Consider the following 16,936-nt stretch of genomic DNA (forward strand, 5'->3'; position numbering starts at 1 on the left):
TTCGTGCTTGGTTTAGAGAGAATATAACATAAATTTATGACGTTTACTTTACCAATATAAATCTGACCAATTTCTCCTCTATTCCGGTGTACTTTGTGAGGTAACATTTCAGTAAATGTTTGGCAACATTCGTAGTGTCTGCATAAGTAGTTTCTTGGAATTTGAGTGATCTTATCGAATAGTAATGAAATGGAATTTCAAAGAATTGTTATAGTAGAATCTGGGAATCCGGAAAATTCTATAGACGGATGGTAAAGCAATATAGAGCAAGCAATAAAGAGTTTAATAAAGTAATTAAGAATTATATCAAACAACTCATGAGGAGTTGTTAGGATATATCCGAGGGAAGGTACATAGGAATAGTTTTTTCCGGAAAATTGTATATAGTTTGCGCGGGATAGCGAATTTTTATCCGATGGAGTCGTGGCCAACCAATTGTGTCATAAATGTATACATTTCGAAAAAGTCAGCGTTTTGAAAAAGTGTTACGGAAACTTTACGTTTTGGGAGTACATATACATTTTGCAGAAACTGGGTTTTGCCAGCCTAAGCTTTTATTTGAACCTGCCCAACCATTGACTGGAATATATCAGATCCAATTTGTGATATATTTTATGAACAGAATCACACTAAAGGACCACCAACTGACTGTCATTTTTCAAAGACAAGAATACCTTGTACTTAATCAAATGTTAACTATAATGACATTCTCGATGATAAACCCCACTAAATCTGTAAACAAATAAGAGTCGTACACTAACAGGGTTCCGTCACGATCCAGTCCCAAAGTGTCGGTGATGCTTAAACTGTCGTAAAAATTTAACAGCCCGAAAGGAAAATAAATAGTTTTTCGCCTGTTCCACTTAAGACTTGTGCAATAAAATCTTTACAACTGTAAGAAATAGACTGCGTTAGTATTTGAGGGTGGAGTCCATTGTAGATATACTCATCCTTGCAGTGTACGTTGACGATATGATAGTGGCTTTAATCGTTAGAATCAACCGTTATCCCAAACGTATGCCAAATTTTAGCGCCTTATCGAACACGTCCAAAACTATTATTTACTACCTTATGCTCCGTATCTTCTGTGCAGCATTTTGGACTAACGCCTCCATATTGCGATGACTCAAAATCTCCTCGCGCTGTCATCTGAGTGTGCGTAGATTTCTAGAATACGAGTAGGTACTTCGATCACATTACCATCACGAGAAAAGACAGTGGCCGACGAAGTAGAGTGGACTCTCAAATCGTGGGGTTGACGCTAGACCATTTTTGAGTACACCTGTGAGTGAAAGAAACTGTACATTTGTATCATTTTAAGTTCTCGTGGTCAACGGTAGGCTAGTAAAAAAGTGAACTTTTGGATTTAAGACAGTGATTAATAGAATTGCTTTTACGTGCATGTTTAAGTGCAAATTTATTACGCCGATTAATCCATTATCAAGTGTTAGTGTTTTCACAAGTACCTATTGTAATTTTATGTCATATATCATGCATGCGTTTGTGCAGTACATAATAATATATTAGAAATGATTATGTGTATTTACTCACTACTTTTTCACCTAAAATAAACGATTTACTTACGTCTTATTTCGATTTTATATTCGTTTTCACCGGTTTTTTTTATTTTAGGTTATGCCACTTCTTTTAAGCCGATCTCAAGTAGGTACTGAAACATTTATAAAGTTAATTGAATATTTCAAAAACGTTTACAAGTGTATTTATTCTGTTTAATATAGGTACTTGACCAATGGCTAAAATATGGTATTCCGCAATAATTTTAGCTTTGCTTGTCCGAAACTTTAACCGTAAGAGGAATACCAATAAAATCAATACATTTGCATCGGCTCCTTTACATTTACCAGTAAAACAGAGAAACATGTAGAAATCCATTCCCATGCATTAACATTAACTGAATACAAATTTACAATAAGTCACGACGGCAAGGCTACATATTTCTGCAACATCACGATTTAATATGTTAGTTTAATCAATCGGTTTCCCAGCGAATATTGGATGCAACGGTCGTGCTAACTGGAGGCACGCACTGCCCGCGTCCGTCAGGATGGCAACACTGATTTGCAAAAGGTACCGACTTCCGTCGATGTACGCGCGGCGTATTCGATACGCCTTATGCAGAAAAAACATATCTTTTTAGGGAAAATGTGTTTTTACGACGAATTTGTAGCCGTCGCGCGAGTTGGAATTGTTTGGAACCTTTCTAATTATAAGCATGACCTAATTGCACGATTAAAATTAAATTGCATTAATTAATTACTGTTTTCATGGTAGGTAAGTTATCAAAATTTTGACTTTTGCTTACCTATCTGAAGATCATATGATTTTTTAGAGGAAGTGTTGTAAAAAAATTGTGTGTGACTTATCAAAGCTGTAAATATATCGGAACCTACCTATATTATTATTTGTAGTCATGTTAGTTTAGGACAAGATCAAAGCAAATATATGACGGCCTTCGCAGAATGTCATCACAGCAAACAATTATAAAATATTGGTCAATATTATTTGATCTGTGATAGCAAAAACCTGCTTTCACATCATCTTGATAAAAAGGCGCCATAAACAATTATATAGTTTTTTTTTTTCAAATTTATGACCACAAAAATATAAATATTGTACCAGGCTAACAGAACTAGCCAGGACATCACCAGCCGCTGTAACTAGACCCGTCCAACTTCCCCCTGAGCCATACGAAAATAATTCGATGAAAACGTCCAAGACGACAGCCGAAGGATCATTTTGACTGGCCATAAAGATAATTGTAGCGGCTTCCTGCGAGTAATTAGAACCAAATGAGAGGGTTGAGGCACAATCGATTTGTCGCCGTGACGCTGTTAAGGTTTCCGCTATGATTTTTATTTCGGGTGTAAATTTGTTAATTGAACTTATGTGTGGTCTGATGTCAAAAATAATATAGAACTTGAGAATGACCGTTTGTGACAGGTAATTTCTGAAAAGTCTCGGCTTTTTTTTGTTTGAAAGTTTTGTTGAAAAATAGTATTACCTGACAGTAATAGAAATTAAATCAGTAACTAGTAAATAGTCTGCATCAAACTGATTCTTATCCTTGTTTACTATGCTACTATTTACCCCCGTTAATCATAAGACTTATGCATATTTAACATTTATCTTTATCTGTCATATTAACATTTAGCTTTGCCAGACACAGACAAAACATTTCATAGTCAGGGGAAGTACCTAGTAAGTGTCCATTTTGTCAATATTTAAACCTCATTAATAATGAACTTTAATTTATAAATAGATGCAAATGCATTTTTTTCCATCTCGTACCATCAGCCAAATATGTGGTCTACCACCCTAAAGTTGATAATCGTTCGCATGTCATAAAACAATAATGCCAATAGACGTATCTGTCTACTTGAACTTTAGCGACATATTCATTTGATAGGAACTTATTTAAAAATTGATAGACAACTTATTTGGCTGATGGTACCAATGCAATTGAATGCCAAATTAAATGCTAATATGTACTAAACATAATGCATAAAGAGAAATCATATTGGATTACCAAAAATAACGACACGCGACCAACCACCAATTTCAATTCGAGGATTTGTATGCAAAACGATGCCGCTAAAAACATTTAAATTCCGCTCACTGTATCGAGATTTTTGTCAATACATTAAATAAGTATGATGGGGGAATACGAAATTTAAAGTTACCCATTAAAAGGCTATAAAAATTCACCTTGCATTTTAGGCCTTTGTCAAGTTTCGAATCCACCTTAATATAGTATTGATTCTAACGTAACGTCCAACACAGGAACTTACCATAAAAAAGGTTTCAATCATTCAAATATCTAAATCGTTCTAAAAAAAACATTTGGTATCCTAAATAAACATAAGAAACACTGGCAGTCGAGGAATAAAAAGAAACTTACCTAAAATAATATCTCTGGCTGAAGACTCGCAAGCCATTGCCAGAAGAACGAAAGTGACAGCGATTGACATTTCGCGCCAAAATGCAATGGCGGCTCGCGTCATGTTTCACGGCAAACTCAACTCTTCTTGTTGGGATCCATTAGTTTCTGGAACAATTGAAATAGAGCGTTAATTCAACAGTTAAAATTAGATACTGAATTCTCAGAGTTTATAAACTAAAAGCTACCCTGATTAAACATAGTTGAAAGAATGTATAATTTATTTCTTTTATGTATGATGTGACGATGACGAAGCTACTAGCAATATACTCGTAGACTGTTAATTGCTACCAAATGGATTAATCTAAAAGTATGCCGTAATATACTTCCACATAATACATAATATTTGTTCAATTTCGCTATAATTTCTTTGGCAAGTAAATGAATGGAATGTCAATACGACATCAGTAGCACAAAGATTCCACCCTGGTACAGTCACCAGCACCAATATCTGACATAACAAAGCGTGCATAAATACTCTCTATTTCTAGGGCCGATAGGATGTGTCAGATATTTTTACAGGCTCCACTGTAGCACATAATATTAATCCAAAAAATTACAGTATGCGATGGTAGTTCAGGCCGTTAAAGTCAACCGCAAAGTTTTACAGTCAATTTTTTTACATAAGACCTGAATACCTAATACTGAAGAAAAATCTGTTCTATGATTTAAATATCAATGTTACCATTCTAAATATAAATGTTTTAGTTTGAGAAGAAATCTCGACCGTTATGCTAATGCTATACGGCCATATATTAAAACTAATTGACGTGTGGAATCACGGTATTATAGACATTATGGCTTAACACTGACGGACGAAAGTCATCATAACTGAGATTTGCGGGATCACTATTTACGTCATAACATATGATGGAAAAAAGCATAAGTAAATTGAGATGGGTAATTTTGTTTTTTAAATACCTAGAAAACTATAAGTTCATGTTTTTTTACCTAAAAGGGCACTTGTTCTAATACAGACCACGAGGTCTGGATTTAAAAAAACATTCTTATTTATAACAGAAATTTGTAAGTAGGTAGTATTTGAAAAGTACTTTACGTAATTCTAAAAAAATCAGAATCAAAATTAGCTAAAGTTTTATTTCAAGAGGTGCAAGTTATATTTTTTTTCGGTAATCCTGGTCTTAAGTCTCATAAACCTTTAAAACCAGAGGCCTAATTGACTTAACACATTTGGAATAACAATAGTTTTACCATTTCTTTCTGCCACACGGTGTAAGACGGTGTTAGAAAGAGACGGTGAAAACGATCGCGAACGTGACGAGCGTTAGACAATATGGCTACCGGACTATCGAAAAAATATGTAACCTGCACCTCTAAAAAAAACTATACTTAGCTACCTAATTGTTTTAAGTAGTTTAATTATTGCTGCCGCGAATTAGTAAACTAATTGGAATAAATTTTAACTTCTTAATATATTAATATATTAATGTAACCGAATAAAGAACATCAGAATTTATTTAAGTGAAATCATTGAAAAGTAAAGTATATATTATAAACAAAACACCTTATTTATTTCAGCATTTTCAGAGCATCAAGATTCATCTCTTGTAATGTCACTTTATGAAATGATACGATATGACACTAATATTTATACATCGTTCTTTGTTCGCTGTTCTGTGTATTTTAAATTTATAGTTATGTATATGTATCCGCCACACCGGAGCGTGCAAAAATATCTGACACGTCCTACTGGCCCTAGAAATAGAGTCGTATCAGATATTTATTTACGCATTGATGTGTCAGATATTTTGATAAGGACCATTTACAATGGTCTTTAAAGGCCACGGAACATCTGTATCCAAGCCAGGAATAGATTTCAGCAATAAAACCAATACGTAATGCAGTGCGAAGCTCGGAAAGTGCGTGAAAAGTCATAAATGTCAGAACTCATACCCTTTAATACTCAAAGAGATATAGGGACTGAGTACGGGCCGTCCATATGCTGTGCATTTGTTTGTTTTGCGAAATTCCAGACAAAGAGGCAGTCAGCGCTTGTCTTTAAATAAACTAATCGAATGTTCTTTTGTTTTTAAATAAGATAGTACTACGAGATCTTTGGCGCCAGTAACAATTGCAAATCGAAAACTATACTAAGAAATTCAACCGTCGCTTCAGATTTTAAAATCAGAATCTGATGAAACTTTTGTTCTTTAAAATTCAAATAAAAAAAATCCCACCAATCCAGCCAGCACGAACATAAATCCCGATGCAATTTGTAACTGGCCAGTCATAAACAGATATCAAAAGATTTATGCACAAAATAAAAGGCAGGTTTACAAAAACGAGGAACGAGGTCATCTTAAACGCTTCGTGAAGAAAAACATTTTCGAAAGGTATTTAGTCGTTTTATTTTTAAAATAATTCTCTCGTTGCCAGTACATGGAGAGGTCGTTGCCACTGTATAAAATTAAACATTAAAATAAACAGGCATATAAAATAACTCTGGTTTTGATTCACTCCGACGAGTTCGGTTAATGATGGGGTTGATGTTTTTATAAATGTTCGGTGTCGCGATGTGTTTGGTTTTGAAACAGAATTAGAGCATTAACAGCATCATAATAATGTATTTTTTATGCAGGTTACTGTACCTGAAAATAAGTGGTTGAGATTAAGCAATTTTTAAACAGTGATAACGTATCATTCAGCATCATTTCTCGACTACTGAAATTTAAATTTTCTTTGCCTTTTTCTGATCCGTAGAAAAACTATCCAAAAAACACAGCACAGGCGATAAAAATTTACGGTTCATCAAACGTAAATAGTTTTTCATAAAGTAACTTTTTTAACACTTCTCGTTTTATGTTGGTTTTCATAGGATCGTATAACACGCGCCTCCAGCCAGTATATCACGGCTGTTGAAGGGTTATACTGGGTTGCCACATTTAAAAATGGATACATCAAGCTATTGCTTTTTTATTGTATTGTAACCCCGCGTTAAAAATAGCTTTCAATAAGGCCCTTTGGTGGTTGATTTATTTGTAACAAACTGATGGTTTTTGGGGTGGTAGGTATAAATATATCGTTAACCAAAAGATTACTGAGGAGTGTTGCCATGTATAAAAAATATTTCAGCCCTCAAAACTCGGAGTTAAATTCTTAAAGTTACTCGGATGCTGACACTTAAATTTTAAGACATAGACATTTATGCCAAAACACAATATCCATCTAAGGAGCTATTCAAGTAAAACGAAAGCTAAACAACGAATGCATCAGTTCAATTTTTTCCAAAAGGTTTATAATATTATATTGTGTAATTAAAGACGCGCTCTGGCTTCGCACGGGTGTATTTTTGGGGTAAAAGTGACTAAAATGTGTGTGATGTGTGTGTGTTTTACGGGATGACCGTAAAAGTAAAAATTTGGTATTGAAATAAAAAATACAAAAAGATTCCAAAAAACCAATCTTAATTGGCTAAAATGTGTTTTTTTTTATTCGACTGGATGGCAAACGAGCAAGTAGGTCTCCTGATGGTAAGAGATCACCACCGCCCATAAACATCTGCAACACCAGGGGTATTGCAGATGCGTTGCTAACCTAGAGGCCTAAGATGGGATACCTCAAGTGCCAGTAATTTCACCGGCACTCTCCACGCCGAAACACAACAATGTAAGCACTGCTGCTTCACGGCAGGATTAGCGAGCAAGATAGTGGTAGCAATCCGGGCGGACCTTGCACAATGTCCTACCACCTGCAAATGATTATAATTTAATATTTATTTTTTCCAAAAGAATAAGCCGTGGTGAGTTGCTCACACCAATCGACCTAGTCCCAAAGTAAGCTTAGCAAAGCTTGTGTTATGGGTACTAAGCAACGGATAAATATAATTATATAGATAGATACATACTTAAATACATATTAAACACCCAAGACCCGAGAAAAAACATACGTATCTTTCATACAAATATCTGCCCCGACACTGGAATCGAACCCGGGACCTCAAGCTTCGTAGTCAGGTTCTCTAACCACTAGGCCATCTGGTCTGGTCGTCTGGTGATACCATTATACTGTCGGCAAAATACGAGTACAAAGCAATGTGAAAGGATGTTTGTATTGTAAACATAGTATTACTATGTCCATTAACAACGGTCATACACATGATAAATCGACTATCATGTCATGATAATTAAATCACAAGTTCCCCGGGAAAAGTATGTAATAGATACAGCAATATTACAACAATATGAAAGTCAAAAAGTCACATTGGAACTTATTACCTAAGCCCGTTCATCGTGATATTGACCCAAAAAAAGAAGGCCTAAATTTTCGTCCATTAGTTCGCTAATTACAAACTTACAAACTCTTTATCACGAACTACAGATTGAATTAGTTCAATACGGATTTTATGTCAAAATCTGACAGTTAGTATTGCCCTAATTCCCGTCAAAGTCTGTCAAAGTAATTGGCGCCTAATTTCATTTCTCCTTTTTAATTATGATTAAGATTAGCGCGCTGTCATCGTTCATCCACCATTACATTATAGATTTTTTTACGGTACAACGGCAAAACCTACTAGACACTGGCAAAATTGTCCTCCAATGGACAGAGCCATATTTTTCTAAAAAACCAACCAATTATGATTAAGAAGTATGGCAAAAGGGAGAGGATGAATCGGCCCAACCGGAGCATATTAAATTATAGTCAAAGTAAAAAGCATAGTCAAATCAGCATGCCATTTAACAGAAATGCAGCTGAAGAATTTGTTTACTACGAACTGCATAGCTGGGAGCAATGTTTTCTTCACACAAATAATTACGTAACGGCCTCGCGTAGACACCAGATGGCGTTTGAGGCGTTTTTATATGAATATTAGTAAACAGCGCGCTTTATTGGAACATACGGGATGCTCTTTTTGGGAAAAGGTAAAAAAGGTTTCGGTTTGGGTTTGGAAGAGTTTGGGTTTCGTAGAATACATGTTTCAAAGTTTGAATTATGAATTGTTTCATTTAACACCTGCTTTAGACTAACTATATGATAATATGTAGATTCAATCTATACCTACTTAGATACTTTTTACTGACTGTTCTTTTTTACTTCCAGGTTAGTATAGTTGTTGTATTTATTGCCATTAAAACCATAAAACAATCTAATTTGTAAGATATTCCATTATCATTGGTTTATTTTTATGAAAGTCATCAAGAACTTTGAATGATAAAATATGGCCAATGTGGTAGAGAAGTAAGCTAAAATTAAGAAAAATTGTAGCATTTATGATTGATTTTCTTACAATACAATGCAATGACTTTTTACTGAAAACTACTTTCTATTAAAAAATAGATAAAAATAGGTACATGAAGGTAATAGACGGCCTTATCGCTTCAGAGCAATACTTTCCAAGCAAGGTTTAACAACAAAAACAATTTTGAAATTTAGTAATGAAATAGTCAATGCCAAACAGACCACAAAATTCAAACATATTAAATACGCATGTAAAGCAGCAAAAGATGCCAATCAATAGTGCCAGTATGCGACACATATGTAAAGTAAAAAGTAATTGCACTCGTGTAAATATGTAGTAGTACCTATTAGTAAATAGTAAATGAACCTCACTGTCTAGCCGATTCCATTTATCAGACCGAACTATGGAATGCTATCGTGTAAAGTAAACAGTTAAATCAACAGACACAAGCTATTGTGCGCTAGCGCACGTGTTTGACATTGGCCGCGAAACGCATTGCTAGACAATGGAATAAAGGGCTATTACTTATCAGCGCCATTTCAAGACCAATATTGTTAAACAAAATAAAAAACAGATTCTGGGACGTTGAAATTGAAGTGTAGTCGCAAAAGGAATATTGTTCAAAGACGATTAAATTATAGAGCAATGAACGGTACCTATTTATACTTAAGGTATATTTACTTTTTTAGTATAAATCCATTACTTTATATTTCCATCATTTCGTTAGTATAAATCTTAAAGTAACCCTGTCTGTCTGTTTGTCTGTTACAACTATCACGCTTATACCGCAGAATTGATTTAGATGAAATTTGGTATAGTGATAATTTGTACCCTAGGATGACCATAGGATAGTTTTTATCTAGGTTTTAGATAGTTCCTTTTCTATTGGTCTCAACTTTATAGGTATTGGAAGGTAGCTCCGAGTACTTTACAACATTTTATTCCCAGACAGAATCAGAAAATAAAAATAATCTTTTGCGTTTCTATTTTCTAGCCATCAAACACAACTTGAATCAAGATTTCAATTAGCAATTAAATATCTAATGATTGCTTGTATTATGACAGCATTGCCAACAAATCAGCAACGGCCGTTGTTTAACAGCCAGCTTAAAATAAACTAGCGTTTATTCCTGCATTACCAGTAACAATAAACAATTAGTACCTACATTACTGCCTTGATCGTGTACCTTTACAATTACAATCCAACTATAAAGGGAATTAACAGTATCGAGTTTTGAAATACTGTTATGTTTTATGGCTGTAAAACAATTATTTCTGAGCTACAACCCCTTTTGTGGAGATGGTTAATTTAATTAATGTTTAGTTTATAATAGGATCGAATTGATTGAATCGATTTTGTTTATTAATCTCTGCATTGTTTTTAAACTACCTGATTAATTTTTACCAGTCTCTTCACAATATTTTTTTCTTTTTAGAATCTGTTTCAAAACGGTTATATGTATGTATTAACAAAGGTCTTACCAACCAGTATTCTATACCTGTCACCCGCAACAAGCATTTATGCGACCACAACCAATCAAACAACCGCAGACCACAGCCAATCAAATCGCGATAAATCCGAGTTCAACGCATTGTGGTTTGAATTCGCGTTCGAAATTTAAAACATCCTGTGCGAGGAAGCGAGCGCACGTGCCCCGTAAACTTCCTGTCAGCTAGCGCCGCCTGCGTTCGAAATACGAATAGACGAATGGAACGGATTTATTTTGTATTAGGAAGGATTTCAATTGCTTTTCGTGTCGTTTGAAAGTAATTACGGCCAGTGCCAATGACATCAATTGCAGTATTTATTGCAGTCCGCCATTTAAAAAAAACAATAACGTCAGATTAAATCTACCTGCCTCTGTCGCACATGGAGTAATTTTTGAACTAAAATAGATTTCATGTTAATTGAAAACTGAGAAGGCTACTTTTACTTTCAATTCTATTGCAAAGACAAAAAGGAGATCTATAATTTCAAAACGTCTTAATCCTAAATAGTACAACTCTTTACCATAAAAAATAATATCCTGGCAACCGAACAAGACAAAATTGACAGCAGTTGTGTACTATAAATAGACGTATTAGAAAGTCGTCTTTAAACAGTACGTTACCTGTGTTCTAATAATAGTATAAGCACTTGTGGTTCCAATGGACTTGAGTTAACGTTCTACGGGATGAGACCACCATGTTGTAATGCATTTGTATAACAAGCTAGCCCTTACCCGTGGCTTCGCTCGCGTAAACCATTAGGTATAGCAATTGAACTGAAATTCCAGGATTTCGCAATTATTCCCGTGGGAATTCCCAAAAATATCGTGAATTGAGATTACATGTCCAATAACTTTATTACGTATAGATATTTTTAGGGTTCTGTACCTCAATCAGCAATAACTGAACCTTTATAGGATTACTTTGTTGTTCGTACGTTTGTCAGTCAAGACTTGTTCTGAGGAACGCGCGGAGGTACGGTCAAGGACTCTAATTCATGAGCCAAAATGGACCATTTCACAGTAAACGTCACAGTGACATCGCACTAATTAACAAGGAAAATCGTAATGACTTTTCCTTTGAAAAGGTTCCATGGTGGCTCATGAATTAAAGTCCTTGACCATATCTACATATCAAGCTGAAACTTATATAAAATACTCAGGTTTAGCCTAAGGCACTTGGCCCACCGCCGACGATGAGCGAGAAGCGAGTAGAGCGAGTAACTAGAAACGAGAGGGTGAGCAGCGAGAAGTGTAGTTTTGTCGCTGGCTGTAAGCGAGTGTTCGAGTGCGACGGGCGATTACTCGCTCCACTCGACTCGCTCGTGCGGGGCGGCCGCCAAGCTGACATCGCTGAGCGAGTATCTATAGCTCAGCGAGTTTTATAGCTCCTGTCGCTGCGACAAAAGATGTAAGAGCGAGTTTTAGCCGACAGTGTGAACAGCCAGCGATCAACTATCAATATATGTGTCTCTTTTACTCACACAGGATCTTATATCTTTTGTTCGTTTCTTGAGCGAGTAAATAGTCGATAGCCAATCGTTTCCTCGCTGGCGGTGAGACAACTGCCTAAGGGTCTAGAACCTTAGAGCAGTAAAAAAATCAAACTCCTAAGTAAACGCAATTAAAATACCTACAGTGGTTAAAAAGATGTTTCCATATAAAATGCCGGGAGCTCTAAGTGGACAAAAGCTATTGATCGACATATCAATAAGATTTATTTATAAATGTTTAAAACAAGCAATACAAAGGGTTATTGGTACTTGAAAAGAAAAAGGCACTCAGATTACTAAAAGCTTGTTTCTGTTATCGATGTCTGCTTGCAGCACTTAAGTGCTGTGTCGAAACCATAAGGAAAGCTTTCTTGAGGTAGGTCCGTGGATCATGATCTACATCGCATTGCTGGGTGAGTACGTACCTCCTTGCAGAATAAATGGACGTGGATCCATATAATTAAGTAGATTCTGCGTAAAAAAATATTATTCAATTTAGTCCGTAGATATTACTAATTCAAATCGGTTGATAAATAACGAGGTTCTGAGGTAACACAGTTACCATTACAAAAAAAAATTGAAGTCGGTTAAGAACACTTTAGTTTCGGACTTTAAACAACGTCTAAAATCACCTAATACGCTAAGTTACTGCGCATTTTTTTTATTAGCTTATAGTGGCCCCCCTCAAAGCCTCCCCATTTTTCCTCCACTCGTCTCTACTTTTGGCCAACTCTTGCCAATCTGACTGGAAACGGTCCAAATTGTCCCGCCATACTGCGCATTATTAATCATTTTAATTCTTGTTTATCTCTTTATTACAAGCTTTGGTAATTACAAGGATGGGTCCCACTGAAAAACTGCGTTGCGGCTTGCCGTAACATTATGCTGAGTGGGGCTCACTTTATACTATTCGATGTTATTTTTATTGTTTCCATCTAATGTATTTTTATGTGTATCGAATATGTGTAAATAAATGTTTCTCTCTCTCTCTCTCTCTCTCTCTCTCTTTTATTTAGTTTCACCTGAGTTTAACTCGGTTTAAGACATGAGTTATCCGTTATAATATCATTTAATATCCTGGTAGTCCAGCCACGATCGTCTCCGCAGGACGGAACTCCTCAACGGTTAATAGCATCGACTTGAAATCTGGTATGCAAATGTAGTTTGGGTGACAATGCAAGTACAGTCAACAAAAAGTACAGTCAGAAAAAAAGTTTGTATTAAAAAAGAAATTCGTAATTCAGTTGTTAAATTTATTAATGTTAGTTAATAATTTTTAATATGAACTTTTTTGCTGACTGTACTGCGGAGACCATCTTGGCTTAACCACCAGAATGTGTACTAAATTATTTTACTGTCACCAGATTTACATAAATATGTCAAATTTCATGTCAATCCGGCACTGGAAGTGTCAAATTTAGCTTGCAAGATTTGACACTTACATACGTTGCAAGTTAAATAAAAGCTTGTAATAACACATCTACGTCTAAGTAGGTAGATACAAGTACCTACTCGAACAAAGATTACCTTCATTGGCTGGTCTGCTGGCCACTCAACCTTACAAGCTAAACAAAACTATATATAAACGGGACTGTTTACTGTCTGTCCGTACTACGTATCTGCACACCGTAGACCAAACAAGATATGACCTTAATACGGTGAAAAATTACATGAACAGGTAGTATTTCTAAGGTAGGTACTAGTTAAAATTCCGGGTTTGTTGTTTGTAAAGTTTGTTCGCTTAGCTAAATATTCCACGCTAAAACTTTTAATCACGAAATTTCAATTCATATCAAATGATATTGTGCCGGATAACTCACGTCTTAAATCGAGTTTAGCTTTAGCTGAGTTTCGTCGGGTAGTCGCGCAAGCTGCAGGGCTACTACGAAATTCGAAAATCGAAGTTCGCCTCGTTCGGTCCCTTTGACACTTATACTATTTAATACGAGAGCGAGAGGGACGGTACGATACGAACTTCGATTTTACGAACTTCGGAGTAGGCCCTTAGAACGGTGGAGCTCTCTGCGCGTGTTTGCAGCAGCCGCCGAGTCGCGTTGCTCCTAAGAAGAAGGGCTACTAATTAGCCAGAAACATATCGAGCTAAACTAGATTTAAGACGTGAGATATCCGGTACAATATCATTTAATATGAGTGAGTCTCACGGTAGTTTCATGTTCGAAATTACAATTAAACCGCCGGATCAAATGATACTTACAAATCCGTGGGTAAAGACTCTACACAAAATAATTGGTCAGCTGATATTGTGCAGCAAAAAAAACTCGTTTTTTTGGTACCCTCATAACTTCACCATTGTAGCAGCCGCCCTAATTTTCCCACATTCGATCATAACAGTGATAATACCCATTTAGTTACATTATTTCTTATTTATTACACGTGAGAACTTTAAAAAAAATCGCTAGGAAAGAGGAGCGCTTTTAATAGGGAATATTACTGCAATTTGTGCACTAGCACAAACCGTAAAAAAGTATTTAAATGTCCGTAGGATGCCATAATATCATATTAAGTATTTCAATTATTTTGTTGGAAGTATAGGTCTATCGTTACTATCGATATATGTAAATCATCATCATCATCATAGCCTATTACGTCTCCTCTCAGAACAAGAGGGCTTCGTTTCACACTAATCGATCAGCAAAGTAAAATTTAATTTTGTTTGGAAAACTCAGAGGTGCGATCTTTGAACCACGACCCTCTGTTATGTTATTTATATTTATGTAAATATTTTATATTATTTTGTTACTAATACTAAAACATAGATCGTATCTACTCGTCAAACTGGACAACATTAGTTCAGCGACTTTTAAAAATAATTAGTTTTTTATTTTTATTTCACTTTAAAGTTTATTCGTAGAAGCAATGTATAGCAAAATGCTTGATGTTTGTAGCGTGACAAGCGACGTCAGTTGGGCTCTAGGATGGCGTATATTGATAACAGTATTTAATTTGTATTAAAAAGGGAAAACCTAAAGACTCCATTATTTTTAAAAGTCGCTGAACTAATGTTGTTCAGTTTGACGAGTACGATCTATGATTTAATTATTTGCTCGTATTACAGGCCACACCCGGTATATAGGTTGATATTCTTTGGTCATGATCCGTCATGGCGGCGAAATATTAAGAGAATTGACGTTGTCATGGCGGTTTGCGCTAGTGTCGGCCCCTGCGCAGAGCTTTGCGTAATACAGTATTATCTCTTCTTTTAAGTCGCTACACTCTTAATAGAGTCGTGGTCGTCGGATGAGGATCAGAGTGAGTAGTGAACCTTTAAGACAATTTTCTTGGCAAAATAGTGCGTGTGTGTGTGTGTGTGTGTGTGTGTGTGTGTGTGTGTCCGGAGTTCGTAGTTAGCAACAGAAAGCGCTGCCCACTCTAAAATCAAGTCCCTTTGTCGCCTTTTACGACACCTACGGGAAAGATGCGTCCTATTCTAAAATCGGACACGGCAAGGAAACCTCTGCGCGAGACCGACTTGCAATTGACTGGTTTATTACAATTAGCCGTGATGGCCTAGTGGTTTGACAGAAGCACAAGCAGAGGGTCGTGGGTTCAAACCCCGGCGCACACCTCTGAGATTTTCGAAATTCATGTGCGGAAATACATTTGAAATTTACCACGAGCTTTCCGGTGAAGGAAAACATCGTGAGGAAACCTGCACAAACCTGCGAAGCAATTCAATGGTGCGTGTGAAGTTCCCAATCCGCACTGGGCCCGCGTGGGAACTATGGCCCAAGCCCTCTAGTTCTGAGAGGAGGCCTGTGCCCAGCAGTGGGACTTATATAGGCTGGGATGGTATTACAAATTAGCTGGTTTCTTTCTTAGTTTTTGTATAATCTACAATTTACATGTTTGCTCTTGACGCGGAACCGTCAGTGCGCGAGTCCGACTCGAACTTGGCCGATTTTAAATAAGCCTCTTCTCCGCTTCTATAAAACCGCCCCCTAAACCACACGTTTCTTTCCGGCCAGCAACATTTGAACTAACGAAAAGATTACAGTTTAAAGCCCTCTGATTGGCTGATAGAATCGTCCTTGCGTCTATTATTGAACGCCACGAAATCGCGACTAGTTGACTTCTCAGCGTATTTTCTGTTCATTGCGCCGCCACGTCGCCCGCAGCACCGCGGGAACCTGATAGAACACGTAATGGACAGAGGTGTGTGGATATGGTCGGGTAGTAGCATTTACGGCCCCTAGTGCTATTGTGCGACGATTGCTAAATTATCGATAAGTGATGAGATTTAGGTACCCACTATTCAAGAGATGCGGGTAACGATTATCGAATTATATAGGATTTGGCTTGCTAAACGAATATTCTAATGTTCTATTCATTTAATAGTATGGATGATGAATTCATATTTCGACTTAGGTACATGATTTTGACAAAGTGTCGCAGCGCAGAATATAAAATGTTTGTTTTATTTCGATGAATAATCAGATTTTTACAAAGTGACAGCGCAGATACCTATTTTTGATTATTTAAATAATTAATCAGCTTAAAACACCGATGATACCTATAACAAAATTGTATAACTGACAGACAACACAAACCCTAAATCGATGGAGCTAGAGGCTTACATTTTGGCACACATTTTTCTTAAGATCAAAGAGGTACACTGAGAAAGGATAGAAACCTAGCCTGGTTATTTTATTACTCTTGCCAGAGAGCAAAGCTGGGAGCACAAACTAGTCGTAACTAAAGATAATCTTCTTTCTTTAGTAATAGTAGTAATCAATACTACATTGTCAATATTGTATAACTTAACAACAACAGAACACTACTC

General features: G+C 36.2%; 1 protein-coding gene across 2 annotated transcripts in view; it reads right to left on the reverse strand.

Moving 5' to 3' along the window:
* The window catches only part of LOC141439328 (fibroblast growth factor receptor homolog 1-like), a 97,058-nt gene that overhangs the window by 50,258 nt on the left and 29,864 nt on the right, over window positions 1-16,936 (reverse strand). For both annotated transcript variants that reach the window (XM_074103612.1, XM_074103611.1), the window contains exon 2: window positions 3,920-4,066. In XM_074103612.1, coding sequence (XP_073959713.1) covers window positions 3,920-4,022 — 103 coding nt within the window. In that variant the 5' untranslated portion in view covers window positions 4,023-4,066. The remainder of the gene's footprint in view (window positions 1-3,919; window positions 4,067-16,936) is intronic.

The sequence above is a fragment of the Choristoneura fumiferana genome, chromosome 20 (genome assembly GCF_025370935.1).
Source record: "Choristoneura fumiferana chromosome 20, NRCan_CFum_1, whole genome shotgun sequence".
Lineage (NCBI taxonomy): Eukaryota > Metazoa > Arthropoda > Insecta > Lepidoptera > Tortricidae > Choristoneura > Choristoneura fumiferana.